The 21,961-nt window shown below is 46.4% G+C and overlaps 1 protein-coding gene across 1 annotated transcript; it reads left to right on the top strand.

Moving 5' to 3' along the window:
* Positions 1-1,828: 1,828 nt before the first annotated feature.
* Positions 1,829-20,932, top strand: LOC146079466 (aquaporin-4-like). Its single transcript, XM_083186239.1, has 4 exons — positions 1,829-2,194; positions 14,903-15,067; positions 19,487-19,567; positions 20,554-20,932. Exons 1-4 carry the CDS (start codon positions 1,829-1,831, stop codon positions 20,740-20,742), a joined length of 801 nt encoding a protein of 266 aa, XP_083042365.1. The 3' UTR covers positions 20,743-20,932.
* Positions 20,933-21,961: the final 1,029 nt, after the last annotated feature.

Here is a 21,961-nt window from a genome sequence, read left to right as displayed (position 1 = left end):
ATAGTAGGGCATGAAAAGGTCGGAGGACGCGTACCGCCGCCCCTCGCGGGCTCGCTGCGCTCGCCACGCTTCGGGTTGGCGTCTATCGTGGGGTGACGACGGGGACATCTATAATGTGAAATGGGTCATATTGGCCCATTTCACATTTTTTCACATTTTTACAGCATTTCAATGTTAAAAAATATTTTAACATTGAAGCCTATGCAAAAATCGGGTGCATCGCGTCGCATCGCGTCGGGACCAATGTTAATGGTCCCGACCGACGCGATGCCCCCGATATTTTACCTTTCCCGACAAGATTTCAATGTTAAAATATTTTTTAACATTGAAGCCTATGGAAATATCGGGGGCATCGCGTCGGTCGCGTCGGGACCAATGTTAATGGTCCCGACCGACGCGATGCCCCCGATATTGTCTCCTAGCCGGCAAAATGGACCTGATTTGAAAAGAAATCGGGTCCATCGGGGGTAATCGTGTCCCTTAAGTAAGGGACACGATTACTTAAGATTGTGGCCGTGCTAGGAAACAAGTACCAAAATATATTTATTGCATTTTGTTTGTGCTTAGCCCTGTGAATTGGAAGTATAGGATACCAGGAAACAAGGTTTTATAGGGGGTGGGATGGTGACGATGTATGACGTCAGCCTCCCGCCCTGTCTTCATCCCGGCACACGCATAAGTTTCCACTGACTTTTATTTGCGAGCCCAGGAGAAATCATTCGATGGTCAGTGATTTCTCCAACAGCGGACACATGCTCGTGGGGGGGGGGGGGGGTGTAATGTCTTTGGTACATATCCCCTCACATGGTTGGAGGGGAAGCGGCAGCAGAGGGGCGGATTTTCATTGGATTCAGTATTGAATCCCGGCGGTCGGGATCCCGGCGTTCAGAATCCCGACGCCGGAATCCCGACAGCCGAAATGCTGACAAGGGGGGGACGTGGATCGCCCCCCCCTTGCGGGCTCGCTGCGCTCGCCACGCAGCGGGCCCGGTGCCTCGCTACGCTCGGCACACTAATTTATTCTCCCTCCAGGGGTGTCGTGGACACCCACGGAGGGAGAAAGTGTCGGCATTTCGGCCGTCGGGATTCTGAACGCCGGGATCCCGACCGCCGGGATTGTAACTGCATCCCTTTTCATTGGGACATTGCCTTATACCAACAGCCTACAGTGGCACCAAACCCTTGTCTTCTGACACCCTGCTGATTATTTGAGCATTCTAATCACTGCTTAACCCTTGTAGTTCTACATAAATAATGAATAATAATAATTCAATATGAGGAGTGTACAGTATATTGGCCTTTTTATGTATGTTCAGGTCGCAGTAAGTAGACTGCACAATGTGTTTTGGCCTACGATTACAGTGTCATTTATTATACTCATTACCAGTTATTAGTCCTTACTGTAGTATTTACCTTTCCTAGAAGGCATGACTAAGATTGTCTTAATTACTCGTAATGTCTCTATACTTATAACAACCTCTGTAGTAGGTGAATGGTTTCGAAACAAGATCAATAAAAGATTACCAGGGTGGGACCATAGAGTAATCCAGTCACAACCCATCAACCCCCTGAGGTCCATATTTCCCCGTGGTGTAGATGTTTTCACAAGCCTGCTCCCAGGATATCACACCGCATTCATACACGCCCTAAACAAAGAAATAGGTATTTCTTTCTATACGTTTCAGGTCCACAGGGAAGGGGCTGTGTCACCCACACGTCACCACTTGCACAACCTGTTCTTCTGCTGTCTCATTGAAATACCCAAACCCCCTTCCTAAAGTGCTATTCACAATTCACCAGTGTGTCCACTAACCACACTGGGTGCAACATGACCGCTTTCAAAGGAATATGGACAAGGCAGTTCTGGACCTCCATGGCTGGAGAGTTTCTGGCCGTTTTCCTTTTTCTGGTAGTAAGCATTGGATCCACAGCTGGGATAGATGTCCCTGGACCAAGCGCTACTCACATTGCCTTCTGCTTCGGATTAAGCATCGCCATATTTATCCATTGCTTTGGACATATTTGTGAAGCCTTCTTGAACCCTGCTGTGGCGATGGCTATGATATGTACTAGGAAGATATCAGTGTCCAAGGGACTATTCTACATCGTTACGCAATGTGTGGCCGCTATAGCTGCAGCTGGAGTGGTCGCCCTTATTACGCCAGAAGACAAATGGCCGGTTGGAGTCACCAAGGTCAGTGGTCATTTATAACAGGAGTAGGTTAGAATTCAGGGCAGGAAATAATCAGCCAGATGTATCAAGCTTCAAAAAGTAATAAATGGAGAGCGATAAACAGCCAGCCAATCAGCTCCTACCTCCCATGTTACAGGCTGGGGTTTAAAAATGACAGGTAGGAGCTGATTGGCTAGTTGTTTATCACTCTCCACTTTATCACTTTTTGAAGCTTGATACATCTGGCTCAATGTTCCCTTTGCCAGTAGAAAATGGACTTCTGATTATACCTTGTTGGTTTCAGTATAACCAAGTTACCAGATAACCAAGGGTCGTCAGATGGCCATGATTGTTGCTTAATAATGTAAATTAAGATTCTATAGGATAATACTGGATTTGGTAAGGGATAATATCGAGTAACAGGTTTTCCCAAACTTGATTCTCAAGACACGCTAATGCTGGGTACACTCTGGCCGATATATCGATGGAACATCGACCAGTGCGTCCCAGCGATATGTCTGTGAACGGTGTAGTTCACAGACATATCGCGATGGCTGTGCAACAGAGCCGATGCCCAATAGATTTTGGTGCATTGCAGTGTGTGTGTGTGTGTTAGGGCAATTGGCTGATCATCCGCACAGTAGCCGGTGGCAATTGACAGCTCAACGGGGCAGTTGTGGCATCAGGCAGGGTATCGGGCAGTATATCGGGCACGCTGCCCGATCCAACCACATATATTTTATACAAATAATTTTGCTTTTATACATAATACATATAATACTTAAAAGTTTAACTATAATAAAGAATATGAAACATTTGTATGATAGCATGAAACTTGACTTGCGAGCACAATCTATTGCTGTCGGTTATAATCTGTGATCAGACTTAGTGGCTCCCTGAAGAGTGTTAAGGGTCCCACACATGTGGCGATTTCTGGGCACTTTCTAAGCGATCTCACTAGATCGCCTAGAAAATGCCTCTACATTGCTCCGTGTGTAGGGGCGATAGTGATGTGTGGCCCTATCGCCCGGCGATTACTATCCAGCATGCTGGATAAATCTATTTACTTGCTTGTCACAGGAGAACACTGGCCCTGACAGATCGCTCAGCACACAGTGCTGGCACATCGCTGTCTGCTAAGCGATCTTGCTGAGTGATCTACCATCGCTCAGAACACTCAGCAAATCTCTCTGCCCTAGGTGCTAACATTGGGGCAGATGTATTAAGCCTTAACAAGAGATAAATGCAAGGGTGATAAAGAGGGATAACTGTCCAACCAATCAGATCCTTGCTGACTTTTTTAAACACAGCCTGTTACATGGCAGTTAGGATGTGATTGATTGGCTGGATGGTTATCTTTCTTTGGGGGGGGGGATGTTCTAACATCCGCACCCCAGCTCCGCCACCCATCGCATTCATAATTATCGCATATGCACTAACATATGCGATAATTATGGCAAAGGACAGCTCTTGTGTTAAGAGCTGTCCTTTGCTGTGAGAGTTAGTGGGTCCCATGGGGACCCGGCGGCTCTCCCCTCCTTCCCTTACCCGGTGCTGCTGCTGTGCCGGGCTCTCCTCCTCCCTGCACCTGGAAGAGGATCATAGTGCAGGGTGGAGGAGGTCACAGGTCCGGGCAGCAAGGGGGGGTAGGTGCGGGGCGGCACTGGGTTGCAGTAGAAGCCTATAGGCTTCTATGGGGCATCACCAGATTTTTCTGGCGATGCCCCCCACCGCGGTAACCCGACGCGGGATGCTTAGAGCATCCCAATATGCGGTAAAAACCCTGATAACGGGGTTTTCACCGTATTTCTAGTTGAGAGAATCTCCCCCTTTGTCACCCTTGCATTTATCTCTTGTTAAGGCTTAATACATCTGCTCCATTGCTTGAAGCCATGCTAATATATATGCACACCCAATCCATGTAATGTAGAAGGAAATGAAGTACCAGCATTCACCAGTATGATGAAAAGTATAGACACACCTTCTAATCCAACATACAGATGAAGCGGGGCTCATCATTGCAGGGGATGGTGACGCCATCCGCCATCCCCCGTCACCCGCCATCTGTACAGCGAAAGGGGACGCGCGCACGAGATGCGTGCGCGTCCCCTTCCGACGGCGCTTCCCCCGGGTCACCGCCGGCTTGTCGGCGGTCACCCGGGTTCCCCACCGCCTCCCCGCACCCCCCTCCCCTAACCCTGTCCGTCTCCCTGAAGCGGAGACGGACAGGGTTCCCGTCGCCCCGTCGACGGAAACTGAGACGCGCGTGAGATGCACGCGCGTCTCAGTCAGATGGCGAGCCGGGCTGCTGGCGGATCGCCAGCGGTGACGTTCTGGCGATTCACCAGCAAGAGGGAGCCCGGCTCCATCTGTAGATATGTATAATGTCTACTTGGAGGGTATGGATTATTGGATAGACCAGGCAATTAGTTCGACAAGCATTAGGTTGACATGGGACTGGGCTAACACAAGCATTAGGTTGACAGTGAAAAGGCCGACATAGTTTTTCAAAAATTTTGACCCGAATATCTACACAGTCGACATGGACAATACAAAAAGTGCACTGCATCCCGTTGCATGGATTGCTGCGCTCGCCATGCTTTGAGCACAGGGCCTTGCTATGCTAGGCACACTATTTTATTCTACCGGATGGTAGGGCATGAAATACCGCCTGTCGGCACATGCCGGCTCCAAACAAAAAGTGAAAACCCCATGTCGACCTAATGCTTGTAGACCTAGTGACCGTATCCCGGCTTGACACCATCTGTTTCAGACTTAATCTAAGCTATCATCAGGGGCTTATCATTAATGCTGAAACTGATGCTTTTGAGCAGACTATGTCCATATCTGTTTTGGAGTGAATGTTTTGTCTATATTTTTCAGCATTACGGTGAATGCCAGTCCTTTATTTCTATAGTCCATGGTTTGGGGGGGGGGGGGGGGGGGGGGGGATTCGATTCGGTTTCAATTTGAATGCCCTTCAATTCGATCTGGCATTCGATTCAATTTCTACTATATAGTCTTGCCTGGCAATACTATTTTTCTTTTTGACTAAACGTGAACATACGGGATGGAATATGTGCATTCGATTTCAATTCGATTTTGTTTCTATAAACAAAATCGAATAGAAAAATAGAGGAAATCTCGCCGTGTGTACACACCATGACAGCTGTGGACAAATTGGTTGGTATGTTTTTTTGAAAAAGAAATAACTTAAAAATGACAGCAGTGTTTCTTCTATATGTATCTGCCACCCAAACTATCCACCTTTCTTGGTGCAGGACCAGGATAATGCTCTTTGGAGAGGTCGGGAGCAGCTCCCAACATTCATGAGCCTCCTCGCTGTGCAGGCATAGAAGGCCAGTATGGTGACAAGGGGCATTGACTTTAAATATAAATAAAAAATGCCGCTTTAAAACTTGAAGCTAAACTGTTGAGTGTCAGCTGTATATTTTGCAGTAGTATTTTTGCCTGGGGTTATACATGTACAGTATAGTCGTCCATCTTTTGATGACTGCCTCATTTGTTTCCTTGTGTGCACCCTCCATCAATGTCTACTAAATGCACTACCTTCCATTCTAGCTTTATTCTGTCATTATTAGCAATGTGATTACAGTATATAAATAAGCACATTGTGTTGCCATGCTCTGCCAGCCTCTCAATGTTGGCTATCATTGGGGTTTATAAGATGTGCATTCTATTCAAGATAGAATGTTGCTGTGGACAACCAATCATCTTCTTTTATCTTCTAGAAGGTGCTAAATAAATAATACTATGTTCACACTGCTAGTGCCAAATACCTGGCTTTTACCCGGCATTGTAATACCGGGGACGGCATCGCCAGACCCCCGTTCTCACTGATAGGCAAATTAATGGGTGAAGCAGTTTTGCTTCTTTTAACACAGATTTTTTTGCAATGTGAAGGGGTCAACTGAGGTCAGCATACCCAGGTCTCCAACCTGGGTAAAAAGGAGTGTTGGAGACCTGGGAATTTCGACCCGGGTTGACAGATTCACACTTAAAAAAAACCTGCGTTAAAAGGCAAATTACCGGGTCGACATGCTTGACCCGGGAATTTGCATAGCAGTGAGAATGGGTTATAAGAAGTAGATTCCGATTGGGGCAACATCCCATCTTCAATAGAACTCCCATCTTCGTAAATAAACCCCATTGTGTCTAGGGGATATTGTTTCATGTCCCAGGGCATTGAAAACACGCCAACTAGTATATATATATATATATATATATATATATATATATACATGCTGGAAATTCCGACATACTTGCCAACTGGCATATCTATAATGGGTAAGACACATGTGAGTAGAACACATTCTGTAGCAAGTGATGTATCTTATGTCATCCATGTTCACTGTTAAGGTGCGTACACACGGGGGCGATTTTGTCCAAAATCACGGGAAATATGGTCGCTCAGCGACCATATTGCCCGCAATGGGAGTGTGCACCGGCGATATATCGCCGGGTGCGCGCTCCCATTTTTGCCCCTGTGGTGATCGCTGGTCGCAGGAACATGCTCCTGCGACCAGCTGATTACCACTGCAGGGCTCCCCCCGGCAGTTTCTTTTTCATCAGCGACCATCTCTGGTCGCTGATGAACAGGAGAAACTGAGCAATATATTGCTCAGCCATATATTGCTCAGCCATATATGGCTGAGCAATATATCTCCCCCGTGTGTACACAGCATAAGTGAAGGTAAAACACAGAAAGATGTTTTTAAAACTTTTCCTATATATATATACTAGCTGACCCGCCCGGCGTTGCCCGGGAAAACCTTGGGGTTTCTTTATTTCCAAAATTGCTGAAAAATGTCATTTTACAGTATGCTGTGACAAAGACCTAAGATTGTAATTGTTATAGATTCCACCATAATGTTAGAATGTGTTTGCATTGATACTCAATGATGGCAATGAAATCAGGTGTGGTGTTGTTGTTTGAAACACAACGCTCCTGAGTTGAAAACTTGTATGTGTTGATGAATTCCACATCCACTCCTGAGATTTAGCACCCACATCCACAGCCACTCCTGAGATTTAGCACCTACCTTCTGAGGGTCAGAAATCGGTACAAAATCAGAAAGGGACATGTCCACACCTCAATTTCTATACTTTCAATGGTACAGTTTCTAGGGTGTGTAATTACAGGCGCTGAGTGCGTGGGGTCCGGGGTGGGCGTTACTTACCGTGCCATAATTAATTAAAAATTCACTGCTCCCTGCCACTGCCACTCCCCTCACTGAACCTGCCTGCAGCAGTCTCTGAGGTCTGGGGATCTGCAAAGCACATGCACCGAGCATCTCTACCAAACAGTGGGGCAGCCCCTGAGTGTGGGAGCAGGTCCGCGGGCCTGGCCACATGATGTCATGACGCGACGCACACTATCCGCACCACTGTAATGCACCACTGGGAATGGGTGCAATGGGCCAAATTCTTCCCTACACCTGCCGGGCCAATCCACTAATCCAGCCATCACAATCATCAATGGATGCATTGATAAGGTTTGGAGTTTAAGAAGTTGAAGAATAAGACTGAGAAAAAGAATTGCCATGATACAAAGTGTACAATTTACTCAATAAATCGTGAAAAAAATGTAAGTGTACATAGAAGTACAATCAAGAAATGAAAGTAGGATTAAAAAATAAATTCTGATTCAAACTGATAATTGTTTGGATGGGGTGGGTTGTGAAACAAATCTATAGGTGAGGGTATGGATATTGTGGGCATAATTGGTGTTTGTTACACCTACAGGGGGCCCTCAATTGATGGGGATTTTTACTACAGTGTCACGGTCACAGTGTCACCATAGGGGGATTCCCAATTGGGGTCCAGGTGGTCTTTTAGGGACCCTTTACAATCCTGTAGGTCTTTTCTCCTTGAGCTTACAGTCTCCCTTAATGATAGTCAATCACTGAGGGAGACCGTAGGCTCCAAGAGAAGAGACCAACGGGATTGTAAAGGGGTCCCTAAAAGACCACCTGAACCCCAATTGGAAATCCCCCTACGGTGACACTGTAGTGAGAATTTCTCATCAACTGGGGACCCCCTGTAGGTGTACCAAACACCAATTATGCCCACAATATCCATACCCCCTCCACCTATAGATTTGTTTCGCAACCCACCGCCATCCAAATAATTATCAGTTTGAATCAGAATTAATTTTGTAATCCTACTTTCATTTCTTGATTGTACTGTACTTCTATGTACACATATTTTTTTCATGATTTATTGAGTAAATAGTACACTATAACGTGACAAATCTTCATCTCAGTCTTATTCTTCAACTTCTTACACTCATAACATTCAAACAAATGCATGCAGCGCTCATGCCCATCGACCAAACATTATCTATGAACCAAAAGAGTCTGGGAAACCCTTAAGGCAGAGCTGTGCCTGATATCCAACTGACTAACAGGGTGAGTGCAGTGTACCCACTTTGTATTGATCAATGGGTGCATTGGCCAGGACAAAGATTTATCAGTGCAACTGGCCGGGGAGCGCAGTGACAGGCTGGAGGACTGGAGAGACGGATATGGGGAACAAAGTAGAAACGGTACATTAGGTACAGTTTTTATTTGCCGGTACAGACGGTTAAATAAACGGCAAATTATTTTTATGTGTTCTGTGTGTTTGTGTGTGTTGTACTGTTTTTGTGTGTGTTGTAGTGTATGTGGTTGTGTGTGTTGTATTGTATGTATCTATCCAATGCGTAAGTGTGTGAGGTGTGCTACGTATATACAGTATGTGTTTGTTGTGTCTTTGTGTATCTGTGCAATGTTTAAGTGTGTGTTTTGTGTGTGTCGTACTGTTTTTCGGGTGTGTGTGGTGAATGTGGGTGTGTGTTGTGCTGTTAGAGGTATGTTATGTGTGTGTGTTGTGTGTATCTGCCCTATGTGTAAGTGCGTAAGGTGTGCTTTGTATAAATCTGTGTGTGTGTAGTGTGCTGTGTGTATCTGTGCAATGTTTAAGTGTGTGTTTTGTGTATTGTACTGTTTTTGGGTGTGTGTTGTAGTGAATGTGGGTGCGTGTTGTACTGTGAGTGTTGTGTGTATCTGCCAAATGTGTAAGTTTGTGATGTGTGCTACGTATATATGTGTGTGTAGCATACCTCCCAACTTCTGGCTGGAGGAAACAGGGACACTCGCGAAAAGGGGCGGGGCGTATGCAAATGAGGGCGTGGCTTATGCTAATTAGCCGCGACCTCATTTTCATACGAGAATAGACGCTGTGCGCATGCGCACAGCGTCTATTCTACTAGATTGGGGGGTCTCCCAACTGCCACCCCCCGCAGCGGGACAATGCCTGCCGCGGGTGGGACGTCGGGACAGGACCCGAAAATCGGGACTGTCCCGACGGAATCGTGACAGTTGGGAGGTATGGTGTAGTGTGCTTTGCGTATCCTGGCAATGTTTAAGTGTGTCTGTGTGTTTGTTGTACTGTTTTGGGTGTGTGTTGTAGTGTGTATGGATTTGTATTGTACTGCATGTGGTGTGTTGTGTGTGTGTGTGTGTATCTGTACAATGTGTAAGTGTGTGAGGTGCTCTATGTATAAATGTGTGTGTTGTGTGCTATGTGTGCGTGTGTGTGTGTGTGTGTGTGTGTGTGCGTGTACAATGTGTATGTGTGTGTGTTGTGTGGTCTATGTATATCCTCAATTATTTCCTAATTGTGTAAAGCCTTCACCATAATGTTAGAATGTGTCATTCATATTCAATGACAGCAATGAAATCAGGTGTGGAGTTGTTCCTTTGCAAACGGTTTCCCAGATCATCGATCTTTTCCCCAGAACATCAATGAAGGTAAATTACAACTTGGTGTTTTTTAAATTTCTAAGTGAAATTTCCCAAAAACGGCTTCGAGGTGCACACCACCGGGTCCAGAGGTATCTTGTTGCTGAATTTGGTGTCTCTGAGTGCCACGGTGTGTCCGCAATGCGACGGACACGCACACACACACACACACGCACACAGATTCTTCAACTTATTATATAGATGCCTCATTCAATATACTGTTTGAGCCTGAAATTATGGACCTTTACACTGTTGGAATTTGATAATAAGTATTTTCAGACTTTTCAGAAACTTAAATGTTATCCCAGTCCTATTAGATGTGTCCTCATTTACTGCGGGCGAGATGCCCAGTGACTGAGCCACTTGAATAGGAGACGTGTCCTGTATTTTTCTTTATATTTTGCAATAATAACACATACGCAGAAAACAGCACTCACAGGGCCTTATTCTGCTTGGTACGGTGGGACCGTATACGGGCGGATCGGGTTTTTTTCTATCTGCGCATGCATAGCTTTCGCAATGCGCATGTGCGGCGACCTCACACCGCTCACGGACGGGTCTCTCCCTGCGAAAAAACCTGTCCGCAAGAGTACGTCATTGTGGGTGGCGTGGGGGCATTTTTTAGGGGAGCGCCCGGATTAATGAGGAAAACTGGGCGTAAACATGGGCGTACACGGGGGTGTGCACCAAAAATGTACGGTGCTACAACCGCTCGATCGGCGAACGCACCGTGCATTTTGGGCCAAAAACAGGTGGACGCCAAAGATAGCTCCAGACCACCCCTACAGATACCGTATGAGAGCGGATGCCTGGGTCTGCTAATTAACGCTGATTACTACACCTGAATGTAATAAGCAATGCTGCAGGCTATTAAGTGAAAACCATTATTTCACTACCTGCAAGCCACACACAGCCCTCAAACACATTGGAAGCATATCTTTCTACACTTTTCTTCACACACCTTGTTATACCATGCCTGAGGAAGAGACCTAAGAAGTCTCGAAAGCTTGCATTTTAACAACATTTATTTTTGTTAGCCATTAAAAGGTATCATATTTGCTAGATTGCTATTTTGTTTTTCTCACTGAGGAACAATAAAACTTTTCTACACTTCTCTACATGTAAAGGTTGTTTTAATTTTAGGTAAGATTAAGGGACGTACAGTCAGGGTAGGCAGTGCTTCCCCTGTCAATTTGTTTTAAAATAATACAAAGAATATACCTATGACACATATTCTGTGTCATAAGTATTTTCTTTATATTATTTTACTGGTTTGAATGATTTAATCTAGTTTGGGAGGCACCGATAAGCGTGCCTCCCACACAGAACTGCAAGGGGATGAAGCGGGGGGCGGGGTTTGGGCAGGGCTAAGCAGTGGGCTAAAAAGCTCATTCAAAATAACACTAAAAGCGGCACTTCTAGAAGTGCCTAATTGACAGGGGCTGCTGTGATTGGACAGCAGATCCAGCTGCTGTCCAATCATAGCACCCCTGTCATGTAAGCCTCTGGCAATGCCGCGTTTTCTCCCTTCTCCCCTGCTCCCCATGCGGTGACCTGTGCCAGCTCCCTAGTCCCGGTTCCCTGCCTGTGTGGCTGCTGCTCCCCTGCCCAGTGAGTTACCTTTTTTTTTCAGGGGGGGGGGGGGGGCAGCGGGTGGGGACGGAGACGGAGGTTGCGGCAGGGGACGGATGCTGGCTGCTGCTGGAGGAGGGGGGCAGCCGGTGTCGGCGGCAGCCAGGAGGGGAGGGGGGGGTTGCGGTGCGATGCGGTGGTGGCTGTGACAGTGCCTCTGCGTTCACAGCCACCACCGCACGTCACTGGTAAGATTCATTCTAAGACCTGCTTATATGGATGCGGGAACATTTGTCTACAACAAGAAGATAGACAGCCATTAGGTCGACACCATTAGTTCGACAACTCAATAGGTCGACATACCATTAGGTCAACATACCATTCGGTCGACATGTCATTAGGTCGACATGCCATTAGGTCGACACTAAAAGCATGTCGACCTATTGAGTTGTCGAACTAATGGTGTCGACCTAATGGCTGTCTATCTTCTTGTTGTAGACAAATAGTCCAGATACCGCTTATATATGTCAAGGTAGTTATTTTATAACCATCTACACCCATTCAGTAACTGTTTTTGTATACTTTAAAAGCAGGACACTCAATTCACAGAAGTCGAAATGTGTCAACTTTTTCACTGTAACAAAAACATAACTTTATTTAAAAGTAAAACCAATGTGGGGACACATAGACAGTGATTAAAATGCAACATTAGAACATAATAAATATACATGTAATGAGGGTTAAAATGTTGTTTTATTAGGGTCTTTATTAAGGTAGACAATTGAGTTAATAGAAAAAATTATTGAATAACAGTTAGAATAATTAATTGTCTTAATTATAGTTGAAAGGCTAGATTTGCAGTGCCATATATGTAAAGGGTATGCCACCGTGCACGGACGTACGCTCACTCTCACGATCGGTGATACACGCTGAGTTTTCCATTGAAAAAAGGCGAGACCCGTCCATGCACTGTGGCGTACGCTCAGATGTTGTACGCCAGTTATCGGTGGCTAAGAGAAGATCCATCCGTGCACGGTGGCGTACGCTCAAGTGTACGCCACTCCCCTTTGTCGATGTTTGTGACCGTCCGTGTGCGGCTGTTCTGTGGCTGGACTTTCGCTCACCGTCCACGTACGGGAAACGTACGGTGAAACGCACCGTACGTACATTTCACCGACCTAACCAGAATAAGGCCCACAGTGTAGTTGAGACGCTACGCTGTGACTAACACCACAGGAATTTGTTTTCCAAGTGAATATAGTCACTTGTAAAGTACAATGGAACCTGACGTGAAGAGAAACTCTGGCTGCTTCACAGATTCAGACTTAGTCACACACACACAATGTACAAATGTCGCAAACCCCATTGATCAGTATACACTGGTAATGTTTTGAAAACTTTCATTTTTATTGTGATATACCCCTATTTCAGAGATGCATGCAAACCCAATGTTCTCCAATGATAGGTGATCTGCATATATGCACCTCGCATGTGCAGATCAGTTTCTGCAATGACAGTCACAAAAAATCCCTGCAGAAAATGATGGTGGTGGGGGCAGGGCCATCTTAACAGCCTTATGGACCCCCGGGCAAAGCAAATGCAGTGGGGCCCCTACCTATGCAACCACTTACAGAAATAAAAATAACAGGGAAGCTTATATTTATAGGTACCTGCAACAAAATCAGTGTTTATATGTTCCCCTTTTACACTCTGTGCTCTTCGTCAGCTTTTTCTACCCTTCACTTACAGTACCTTTCTATTGCATTCTTTCTTCTGATTTTTTTTATCTTCTGATATCTTCTGTCTTGTCCGTCGCGGTGGTGGCTCCTCCTCTCTCTGCACTGGACCACTGGAGCAAGGGGAGGAGGGATTCCAGTCAACGCTGGCCATGGCAGTGCTAACGGTATTGCCTAAAGCACAGGTTCTCAAAGTCGGTCCTCTGGTCCCCACACAGTGCATGTTTTGTTGGTCTCCTCACAGAATCAAGTGAATTAATTAGCTCCACCTGTGGATGTTTTAAAATTGGTCACTCAGTAATGAGTGCACCTGTCGGGTGACCTGGAAAACTTGAAATGTGTGGGGTTCTATGGACTGGTTTTTAATAACCACTGGCCTAAAGCAATCTTTTATTTATTATTTGCCCTGCCGTAGGCTGCTCTGGGGCCCCTATGCTTGTGGGCCCCCAAGGGAAAGTAGCCCACCCAGTCTAGTGAAAAAGACGGCGCTGGCATGGGGTTCAGCCCAGTGGTAGCATCTTTATTCAAAGGTCAGATGTTCATGCTGAGTGATCCAAAGTTGCTTCCTCAGATGCAGCAGTGGATAACAGGAGGCATCTGTTACCAGGGCCGTCTTTTCATATGGGCTTAATATGCACTTGCCCATGGGCCCCAGCTGTATAAGGGCTTATAGCTGAGGATCCCCTTTTTCCAGGGATACCAGAATTTTGATAATCGGCCCTGGGGAACTGGAGATATCCAACTTCAAAGCAGCAGTCCACATCCGACCTGTTAATTGCATTTCCAGTCATATTTCTCAGGTTCTCTCTGACTTAGAGTTTTTCTGATAGTATATTCCAAAAATTGTGACTCTCCCATTTCTGCTGACACTAGTGGCTTGTCCCTAGTCTACCCAGAACCAGAGATATCAGCCTTCCAGCAGCCGATCCCTGCTCCAGCTCCAAACGTCTGGTGTACAGTTTTATATTTTTGTCAGTGGATCTCTCTGGCTCCTAATCTCTGATCCCAAAGTCACCCAGCACCTCCTGAAAGTTGGGACTCTAGGTTTTTATACTAGGCTAAGAAATCTATTTCCAGATAATGGCGATATCTGCAGTCAAACAAGCTGCCCTTCCACCGGAAAATGATGAATACTAAGCCCAATTCATTATCCAACCCTCCTCTGCCTATAAAACACCCCCTACCTCGCTGGAAGTCATTTACAAGGGACCCTTCATACAGCTCAGTGCCCCCTTCCACACTTTAGTGTTCTCCCTCCCACCACCTGTGCAGAAAAGGAGTAATTAGCAGATCCAGGTCCAGGTCCTACATGTTGAGTGGAAGATAGAGCACCACCTGCCACCCGTGGGACATCAAAGCTGCTGCTGATAGCACCCCCCACCCCTAGGAGGGGAGAATGGGTAAGGGCCCCAGTGCATTGCTTTGCCCAGGGGCCGACACTGCTGTTAAGATGGCCCTGTCTGTTATACATTACTATTGCGCATCCATTACATGGAAAGTTTCAGCATCTCTGAACTAAACTCTACACAGTCTAATGACACTATGTAATACATTATTTCCCATAAGCTAACTTTGATACATAACATCAAATATAAACCATGTTTCTTTTCTCCCAGGAACATGCCTCGGTCACACATGGACAGGCCCTCCTTGTGGAAACACTCATCACGTTCCAGTTGGTCTTCACAATATTTGCTTCATGTGATAAGAAAAGAACTGACATCAAAGTCCCCATTCCCCTCATCATTGGCTTGTCTGTTGTCATTGGACACCTCTTTGCAGTAAGTGAAAGGATTGTTACTACACTATTATACATTATGAGTTTATGGGGTCAATTTACTAAAGCTTCAGAAAATAAAAAGATGTGATCAGATTCTGTCTATCATCACTATTGCATCCTAGAAAATGATAAACAGAATGTGATTTAGTGGTGCAGAGTATAGAATATGTTTTTGGCCATTCAGCGGCTGTTCCAAACATCTGTATTACAAGGAGTATCAGGCTTTATAGTCAGCTAATGTCTGGCTATACGTCTCTATTTGGATCGGGCGACAAGTTTTTCCATCCTAAGAGAACAAATTCTATTGGTTAACATATGTATAATACAGTCTTTATTTAGTGGGTAGACATGTGCTATATTGTCACACTTGTTTTACACCCAGTAAATGCAAAATGCCTTAAATGGTCCTGAAACACTAAGGCAGGTTTTATGATTGATGTACTAGTTTTAATCCACTTTTCCTAAAATATCTTCTGAGCTTGATGGATAAAAGCAGTAACTAAGCATAACTATTAATACTTTCAATGGAGCCTATTTATGAAGCTTGACCATGGCACCCCAGAAAATATACACTGTGGCTCGTAATCTGAACAGCACCCATTAAGATGAATACCCTCCTCTTTCAGACATTGGAGATTTTCTCAATGTTCCTTATTGTGCTACTCAGGCTGGTTTCAAATGTTTGGAACCCTACTATAGTTGCTGCAGCTAGCTAATACCCGCAGTCTCCCTGCAACCTTTCCCACCATCTCTGGTTACTGGGAGCCGACATGTTGCTGCTGGTCAGATGACTTCTGCACAAGAGTCATCTTGAATGTCCCTGCAGCAAATGTCTGTATACACAGCAAAATGCACCAATATATATATATAGAGAGAGAGAGAGAAAGAGAAAGAAAGAAAGAAAGAGATGAGCTTGTATATCTACCAGCGGCTGTGCTGCAATGCCAATATATGTTTGTGAACGATATTGTTCACAGAAATATCGGGGGGGGGGAACCCATCCATTGGCGATATATCGGCTGCTTGAGGCCAGTATACAGTATCGCTCTGTGTGTACCCAGTTTTAGTAAATAGACTTCTGAATGATATATCCTTGTTCCTTCTCTGACATTCAAGTATGCAGAATTTAGACACCTACTCAGATTCCCCAGTGTCATGTTTTAGCTGTTCCGGTAATTTTCTGAGGGTCACAGAAAAGCCGGTCGGACAGCCATGCTTTCACCCATAGAAAGGCATGGGGTGGTTTGGTAATAACACTACACCCAGAATTGGAATGTGTATTACTCATCAGTCATCGACCTACTGGAAACTATATATATATATATATATATATATATATATATATATATATATATATATATATCTAGGCAGAGCGGTTCTACACTCATTGTTACATAGTATATAATCAGTGATTTCAGTGAGTTCTTATACTCTGCTAGGTCCTATCTTTTACTGTTCTATGCAGTCTGCTTGTAAAATAGATGAGAAAAGTAAAGAAAACCTCTCTATACTCTCCCCACCATAGTATGTCTATACCAATGTCGGTTTCATCAAGTACAACAGAGAGGGCGGGATGTACTAAAGGGAAAATGTGGTATAACGGGGGTTTTACCGCATTTTCCTATGTACCATTACCCGTCCGCCCCGTTTCCGCATGGCAGGGTATCCCCTATAGAAGCCTATGGGCTTCTATCGCCGCCGCCATCCGCGCGCCCCCCCTCCTCCCCTCCCGTCCTCCTTTGATCTCCTCCTCCCCCAGCAGGTGTCACAGCCGGCAGGACATCCGGCTGCAGGGGGGAGGAGGAGACGCAGGGGGACACTGCCAGCCGCCGGGATGTGACGGAGACCCCCGCAGACCACATCACAGGTATCGCGGGGGTCTCTGTCACCGCAACCCATTGCTAGCCGCATATGTTAGTACATATGCGGCAGCATCGCGGCGGCTAGCAGGCGAAGGGCGGCGATGTATATTAATACATCCCGCCCTTAAGGAGCTAACTCATGTTTGTACAGAAAATGCAATTTAAATTTTGGGTACTTGTGTAGTCTCACGGTGGCAGGCTACGCTACGTTTTCAGCGTAGCTTAACGGCTGCCTAGCGTTGTCAGCATAGTGTCCCCACGGCAGCCCTGCATAGTCAGCGCAGTGTCCCCGTCAGGCAGCGTAGTCACCGTACTGTCCCCACGTGCTGCAGCTCTGTCCCCAGCATCCCTGGCAAGCCTAGTGAGTGCCTCTCACACAGCGCCGGTAACTGCCAGATCCCCTGCGCTGGTGGATGCCCACGGAGAGACGCTCCATCTGCTCAGATGCTTGTGCGTCTCAGTAATTCCTGTGGTAGGGTATGGCAACCCTGCCCATGTCCGCTTCAGGGAGACGGAGTTAGGGATTCGGTAGCATGTACGTCTCGTGCACAAAGGGGGGGGGGGGGGTGCGGGGTCAAATGCATCTCATGCACAATAAAGGACGCATTTGACAGTGCTCCATGTTACATACTGGCAAATGCCTCCTTTTCAAACCCCCACTATCCACGCCAGCCCGAAGCATTACACGTCCTCCCAACCTGTTCATACCCCCCACTATCCACGTATATGTGAAGTTGATTTTATAAAGTGTGGCTAGCGCAGCGAGCTGCCGAGCCCGAAGCGCGGTGAGTGGACTAAATTCGGGGGCATTGGCTATACTCGCAGCTCTCCCGCGAGGCCACGCCCCCATTTTGACGCTATGGGGGCATGACCCACAGGCTCTGTGAGCCTGTAGCCATGCCCCCAGCCCCCTGGCTGCGGGAATAGAAGCTGTGCGCATGCGCACACCATTTATTCCCCGCTGCTTAGCAGCCAACAGGGGGGACTCCCAACAGCCCCCCCTCACCGCGGGACACTGCCGGCCGCGGGAGGGACAGCGGGACAGGCCCTAATAATCGGGACTGTTGGGATGTATGATATAACTAATCCATGAAGTGACCAGTTCTAATTCCTTAATTGAAAAATCTTCCTAAGAAAGATCAGAGGTGATTACAATATAAAGACCATTGTGGTGTGGGACTGAGAACCACTGCAAGGCAGAGCTACAGTACAGCCAGGCCCGGTGCAAGGCAGAGCTACAGTACAGCCAGGCCCAGTGCAAGGAAGAGCTAAAGTACAGCTAGTGCAGGGCTGTATCAGAATTTGAATCTTTTATGTACTAGCATTAAGACTTAGGGCAGGATTTATTAATATACATCGCCGCCCCTCGCCACCTGGCCGCAGCGATGGTATGCGGCTACCATCACAGTGCGGTGACGGAGGCCCACTGCGATACCTGTAATATGGTGTCTCCATCACCTCCCTGGGCGCCTGCTCCCCTCATGCCGGGACAGCTAAGCAGGCTGTCCTCGGCGCCTCCTCCTCCTCCCCCTGCAGCCGGAAGGATGTCCAGCTGCGTTGCTAGGGGGAGGAGGGGTTTACCTTCCGGGTCCAGGAGGACCTGCAGGAATGTAAAGCAGGGGGAGAGGGGGGTCGGCGGGTTTGGGGCGGGTGGCAATAGAAGCCTGTAGGCTTCTATATGGTATTGCCACTCAAAGCTGGCGATACCCTGCCCTGCGATGATGTGGCGGCCGGGTATTCGTACATTAGAAAGTGTGGTAAAAACCCTGATGGGTTTTTTTTCCGCATTTTTAGCTCCTGGTCCCATAATAAGGAGGTGGGACCAGGATGAATCTGAGTGCCCACAGTTTCCTGTGCAGCCCCGCAGCAGTTCTACTGACTTTAGACTACCATCATAGGCTCCTTGCAAGTCAGTGCAGTGCCACTGGGTAGTGACTGTGCTGCCTCCTAGGCAAAGGCCTCCTCTGGGAGGCAATGTCATCTGCCGCTGGGATCCTGCTCCCAAGGGGCACCTTTCTCCACCCCTGAGAGTTTGAATCAGTTAATTAAAAAGCTGACCATATCATTTCTGTGGCTCTTCATTCTAAACATCATTTTTGCATGTCACACCGTGTATTAGAAATCATAACCTGTTCCACTAGAAGCAGATACCTCATACCCATTTCAGATCGCAAACACGGGTCGGACCCAGTATTACAATCCCGAACCCGGGTCCAGTGCATTCACATTAAACCAGGGTCACCCATTATACAGAGGGCGACATTAGTTTAACCCTTCTTATTAATTGGGTCGAATTGCCAAGGCGGTTGACCCAGGTTATAAGGCCAGAGTTCATAGTTACTCTAGACAGGGGCATAACTAGATATTTGTTGGTTCTATACAATGGTGATAAAAGTATATAACACATGTAACTTACAAAGGGAACATAGGTCCCACAGCAGCTGCACATCCTGCACCTATGGTAGTTATGCCCTTGAGCCTAGTATGATATTCAAAAATACACAGACAGGAGTATACAGAAATGCTAACACGTTTTTATTTTTTGTTTTTTTCATTAGATTCAGTTCACAGGTGCCAGCATGAACCCAGCAAGATCGTTAGCAACCAGTGTTGTATTTAATCAGTGGGAAAATCACTGGGTAAGTGGGTAAATTACAATATTGTAAAAACATATGTTACTTGTATTTCCACAGAAAGTGGACTATGAAACTGGACCTACTGTAAGTTTAAGCTATGTTTTTTATATAGCTCACACATATTCTGCAGCGATATACAGAGAATATTTAGCCAGTCTCACCAGTTCCTGCCCCAGTGGAGTTTACAATATACAATCCCTACCTTACACACATTAGGGTCAACTTTTGTTATTGTCAGAATCCAGTTAATTCACCAGTATGTTTTTGGATTGTGGGAGAAAACTGATTGTGGTAGGAAACATCTGGAGGAAACCCACACAAAAACGGGGGAAAAATTACACAAAACCTGATTCAAAAGAGTGCCCAAGCCGCGACAGCTTATCAGTCAAAGTAGAGATATGCGCCATAGTCAGGCTTGGGGCAGGACCAGGAGTGCACAGGGGGCCCCACTGTCTGAGGCCCACCTCCTCATCAGGTTCCAGATACATATATTACAATGCAGAGGACTATAGTGTCATTTATACAGTTGTTGTAAGTAATCTGGTACATATCATTCATGGGGTTTGGTGTCAACTGTCAACGGTTGGAATCCCTGCGTTCAGTATACCGACATTGAAATCCTGGCTGCCGGTACGCCAATAGGGAGGGAGCGTAAAGAAGCCCATTGCAGGCTCGCTACATTTGCCACGCTGCGGCCTCGGTGGCTCGCTTCACTCTCCACAGATTCTATTCTCCCTCTATGGGGGTCATGGACCCCCACGAGGGAGGAAAGCCCCTTTTGGTTAGGATCAGGACTGTCGGGCACTTGAACAGTCAGGATTTCAGCATCTGCATTGTGACCACTGAGATCCCGACTATCAGAAAATCAACTGCTACCCCATGCAGGCACTCGCAGTAAGCATTAATTGGTTTCTTATCTGAATGGTAACTAACAAATACAGAAAGAAATCTGTCTTGTTATTCTAATGAGCAATTGAATCTCCCTACAGATTTATTGGATTGGTCCAATGATGGGCGCCTTGCTGGCCGGCTTTATCTATGAGTACGTATTCTGTCCAGATCCTCAAGCGAAACAAAGAATTCAAGCTAGTTTTACAAGAACAGAAAATGAAGATGAATCTGTCCAACTCTCAGTCAGACCGGGAGGAGAATACAACAAATTGGAGGCGACAGCATAACATTGCCAGGCTGCTGGATGAGGCTTATGGAAAGATGGGTCAGAAATGTATTGTTGTCATTGTCAGAGCTTGTTGAGCTCTGATAATGAGGGTGTTGTGGGTAAAGGGGCACCGTCATCATATCAAGGAAACGCATAACCCAGCCCTGATTGAGGCTTTCCTGTATATGGCAGGTTCCATCTGATGTTGATCATATATTCATAGTATATACCATATATTTACAGCTGACAGCTAAATGTCCACTCAGCACTTGCATTTGTACTCCCTAATTGCCTGGAGTAAGTGCTCACTTCAGGGCTGGCTTAAAATCAGAAGACATTACATTATAGCTGTAGGAAGTGTAATAGAGCTGATTAAGTAAAGTAAAATGCACAATACTTTTCTTTGCCTTATGCTGTGATACCTGTCATGAAGCCACACCCCCTTTTCATGAAGCCACACCCCCTTTTCATGAAGCCACACCCCATTTTCATGAAGCCATGCACCCTTTGCAGATGCGCATGATGAATATACTGTATGTGTCTTGGCCGCACCAGGTGTCACCCACCTCTGATCCCGATATCATTATTACTGCAAATGTTGTATGGAATATGGCTGCTGATGGTCCCTGATGAGCCTATGTATACAGTCATCTTAAACACGCATTGACAATAATTACCCTTATTTGACGCATCTAGCTAGATGCCTAAACATAGTCCACTATCTCTAGATCCTTGATGGCTAACCTTGTCAAATAGCAAAACGGAAGCAGAACATGCTGGGATGTGTAGTTCAACAACAGCTGGAGTGTCAAGGTTAGCCATCAAGGGTCTAGATCAGTGGTGGCGAAACTCCAGCCCGCGGGCCGTAACCGGCCCCCGTAGCCAGTTTAAATGCCCCCCGGTCCAACGGCTTGCACGAGCTTCAAGGAATGGGGATTTCTCACGAGAGGTAGGGAGATCTCGCGAGAGGAGTCTTCATCACCATCAGCAGCCGGAGCTCAGCAGCAGCCTCAGCATAGGACGGAAGCGTGGGACAGATGAAGCTGCCAGCGGTGCCTGGGATTTACATATGGCCCCTGAAGGTTTTTTATACATTGTAAATGGCCCTTGCTACGAAAAAGGTTCCCCACCCCTGGTCTAGATCAACAGTAATGAAAGTCAGACGCAAGCGTTGGTCGACGGGAACGTGATAGACAGACACAAAGTTGACAAGAGTTTTTCACTTTTTTTTTTTTTGC

The sequence above is a fragment of the Crinia signifera genome, chromosome 5 (genome assembly GCF_055691185.1).
Source record: "Crinia signifera chromosome 5, ASM5569118v1, whole genome shotgun sequence".
NCBI classification, from domain to species: Eukaryota; Metazoa; Chordata; class Amphibia; order Anura; family Myobatrachidae; genus Crinia; species Crinia signifera.
The sequence above is the reverse complement of the archived record's forward strand: the minus strand, read 5'-3'. Positions and strand labels throughout refer to the sequence as shown.